Source organism: Indicator indicator, chromosome 33 (genome assembly GCF_027791375.1).
Source record: "Indicator indicator isolate 239-I01 chromosome 33, UM_Iind_1.1, whole genome shotgun sequence".
NCBI classification, from domain to species: Eukaryota; Metazoa; Chordata; class Aves; order Piciformes; family Indicatoridae; genus Indicator; species Indicator indicator.
The window spans coordinates 5,742,857-5,746,428 of NC_072042.1; the positions used below are offsets into that span (position 1 = coordinate 5,742,857).

Consider the following 3,572-nt stretch of genomic DNA (forward strand, 5'->3'; position numbering starts at 1 on the left):
ATCTGGCCCAGCGAGCTCCACGGCAGAGGCATCAGCTCACGGTGATGCAGGCCGGGTCCTGGTCCCGACCTCTCTGCGGGGCACGGAGTGAAGACGTTCATGGACCCTAGGCCCGTGGGACAAAATGGCCGTCAGGGCATACCGGGACCCGCGGTTGCCAAGCAACAGTTAACAGCGCAGCGCCGCCCTCCGGCCGCTAGAGGGAGCCGCCGCCTGCGCCGCGCCTTCCCATAAGACCCCGCGGCGGCGGCTGCTTGGTCTCTTCCCCGCCCACATCATGGCGGTGAGTGGCGGCGCCCGTGAGCTGAGGCTGTCCTGTGCCGACTCTATCCGTCGCCATCCGCCTTCGGCGCGGCTCGGACGAGCTGTGTCCCGCGCGAGCGGAGCACGGGAGGCCGGGAGGGAGAGCTGCGGGGCCGGTACAGGCAGGGAGGAGCTGGTGGGCCGCCCTGGGGATGCGGCTGCCATGACAGGCCACAGCCTGCCCTGTGCCGGGGCTGCCGCAGTGGTGCTTGAGGAGGGGCCGCGGCGCTGAGGTTCGCCTTTGGGTTGGAGCAGAGCCCGGTGTCAGGTTCCGGAAGCGTCCTGGTGGGGACTTCTCCGGCCGTCGGGGCGAGCGGTGGGGCCTGTCTTCCAGGTGCCCATCCCTTAACCCTCCTCCTGACGTTTCTCTGCAGCAAGACCAAGGTGAGAAGGAGAACCCCATGCGAGAGCTGCGCATCCGCAAGCTCTGCCTCAATATCTGCGTTGGGGAGAGCGGCGACAGGCTCACCCGGGCGGCCAAGGTGCTGGAGCAGCTGACGGGCCAGACCCCCGTCTTCTCCAAAGGTGAGGGGCGAGTGTTCCTGCCGGCTGCCGAGACAGGCTGGGGTCCGGTTTTGTTTGTTTGCTGACTTTAGTAGTGATTGGTTGGTTGTTTCCCTCTGTTTTCCGAGCATGCAGAAAGTGAAGTGGCAGTGTGGCTCCCAGGGAAGAGGCTGTTTGGCAGGGCCAGCCTGGGGAGTTCTGCTCTTCCTTGGGTTTTGTTGGAGGTCTTAAATACTCAGATCCTTTCTGTCAAGTCAGTTCTACCCCCAGAATCGGGTGGCTGCTCTGCTGTCATCCCTGTGGAGGAATGTGGGGTTGCCTTGACTTACTTTGTGTTCTTTTAAAGTAATTTCTTCGCTCTTTTGAATCTATTGGGATGGCAATTCTTTGAATAACCTCTAAGTGTAACTCTTGCTGCCTGCAGCACGATACACTGTGAGATCCTTTGGGATCAGGAGGAATGAGAAGATCGCCGTTCACTGCACGGTTCGTGGGGCCAAAGCAGAGGAGATTCTGGAGAAGGGGTTGAAGGTGAGAAGTTGGCTGGCTTGGATCTTTGATTTATGAAGCACAAAGCTTAATCCATTAATGGAACAAGGTGTGGTTTGAGATGTTGTGCCTGGTATAGTTTGGGGATACTGAGGTTTGGGGGAGCAGCTCTGTGCTGTTGGGCTCTTTGGTGGCTGCTTCCTGCTTCGTCCTTATTTAAGAGCTGCTGGGCGCAGTTGTTGCTTTCTCTTGAGGTTCTGTCTTCGATTTATGAGATGGCTCTGGGAGCAAGATCTTGGCTTTAAAGACTTAGTAGGATGTAAACAAGTTGCAGGCCTGGGAGCAGTTGGCACACAGGACTCCTGCCTCTGATTGCAGTCAATGGTGAAACAGTGACTATAACAAATGTTTCAGGTGCGAGAATATGAGTTGAGGAAAAACAACTTTTCAGACACTGGAAACTTTGGCTTTGGAATCCAGGAGCACATCGACCTGGGGATTAAATACGATCCCAGCATTGGTATCTACGGCTTGGACTTCTATGTGGTGCGTATCCTCTGCTTCCTTGCAGCTCCTGGGCTTGTGGGAGAGCTCTGGAAGGACCCCAGAATGATAACTGACTCTCAGGAACTTGCTGCCCAGTGCTGGAAGATGGAAAAGTGCCAGCATAATCTGAGTCTGAACTAAGACTTCCAGGGCTGCCATAAAATCCCTGGTCCTTGCCATATCCCACAAAATCTCTTCAGAAACAAATTTGTGGCCCTTGCTGGTGCTCCTGGGATAATGCTGAAGTGGTGGTGCTGGGTTTCGGGAGGGAAGGAGCAGTGAGGGCTCTGGGAATGCTGCCTGGAAGAGGGGCTGCAGTGCTGGGGGTGTCTCCCTGCTTTCAGAGACCTTGGGGGCGGTCAGGGAGCAGCAGTGGTGGCTGATGTGTGTGAGTTGTTTTGTTCTGTGGAGGGAAGCTGTTCCATAATGTGTTAGCAGTGATGCTCAGTGGAGCTCTTCTGGAGAGCTGAGGCCTCTGGGTATGGAACTGTGTCCTCCAGACACCTTTGAGTTTCTCTTGAGTCTGGATGCACTGTCAGTGTCCCACCTAGGAGCTGTCTCTGTCAGTTTGGCTGCTCAGAAGTTACTCTGTTTGCAGTTTACTCTGAGGCTGTAAAAGATGAGGGACTTGGTCTGGAATGTGATTTGGGCAGCAGGACATTACTGATGTGGAAATTCTAGCTCCTCATCCTAGAAAAGGGTTAAGATGAAGAAAATAAGTGAATGGCCCAAATGAAATGGTGCTGTGGGTCTCATCCTGCAGGTGCTGGGCCGGCCTGGTTTCAGCATCGCTGACAAGAAGCGCAGGACAGGGAACATTGGAGCCAAGCACAGAATTGGCAAGGAGGAAGCCATGCGCTGGTTCCAGCAGAAGGTAAAGACTCTTTGCTTACATCCCAGGGGGTTCCTAGCCAGTGGCAGGAAAATATCTCTGTGGAAGGGCTGACACAAGTCACTGGGCAGGAGGAAGCCCTGGGCACTGCTGAAATCATTGACTTTTGTTGCTCTAAGGTAACAGAAGCTGTATTGGAGCATGAGTGTGGTTCATGCCCCAGTCTCTGTCTGCTGAGCTGCAAGAGCAGCTCTTGCAGGGTAGCTGGAAATAGCAGCTCTGTGTAAACCTGTCTGGTGCAGGTTTTGGAGGAGGGCTGTGTGTGTGGATCACAAGAGACAAGGCAGGGTGAGAGGATCTCTGTGTCTGACACAGCTCCTAGAATCCAAATAAAACCAGTTCTTGGGTTCATCTATCTGTAGCTCTCAGACTGAGGTGCACAAAGCTTGATTGGGGTCTGTGCATGGTTTTTGAGGTGAAAAGGAGTCTGGCTGGAGGTTCTTTACTGGCTATATCACCTAGATCCACATCCACCCTGGTTGTACCTTCCACAGGGCAGGCTACACTCTGCTCCTGCTGAATGGCTTTACTTCCCCACCCTCCTGCCTGCTTCTGGTGGTAGAGTGACCTTGAGGGGCCAAATCCTGGGGCTGTACAAGGGGATCAGTGTGGTTCTGGTCAGATTAACCTTGAAGAGTGGGGCTGCATGTTTTGCTGGGCTGATGAGAAGAGTTGGTCTCCCTTGGATTAACTGCAGAGCAGCAGAGTGGAAGGGCAGTTAACTTCACCTGATGGCACTTTCTGACTTGGTTCTTTTGTTTGTTTCACAGTATGATGGCATCATCCTCCCTGGGAAGTGAGCAATTCCCTTTACCAAAAAAGCAATTAAAATTTTCTA

General features: G+C 54.2%; 1 protein-coding gene across 1 annotated transcript; it reads left to right on the plus strand.

Moving 5' to 3' along the window:
• The first annotated feature begins 265 nt into the window (after positions 1 to 265).
• RPL11 (ribosomal protein L11) lies at positions 266 to 3,572 on the plus strand. The gene is made up of 6 exons (XM_054395315.1): positions 266 to 283; positions 678 to 828; positions 1,232 to 1,338; positions 1,711 to 1,842; positions 2,606 to 2,716; positions 3,505 to 3,572. Exons 1-6 carry the CDS (start codon positions 278 to 280, stop codon positions 3,532 to 3,534), a joined length of 537 nt encoding a protein of 178 aa, XP_054251290.1. The 5' UTR covers positions 266 to 277; the 3' UTR covers positions 3,535 to 3,572.

Bases quoted from the DNA above. Each gene is read 5' to 3' on its own strand.
- RPL11 (XM_054395315.1), top strand. The intron at 1,339-1,710 runs GTGAGAAGTTGG...CAAATGTTTCAG, and splicing joins TTCTGGAGAAGGGGTTGAAG to GTGCGAGAATATGAGTTGAG. The intron at 1,843-2,605 runs GTGCGTATCCTC...CTCATCCTGCAG, and splicing joins ACGGCTTGGACTTCTATGTG to GTGCTGGGCCGGCCTGGTTT.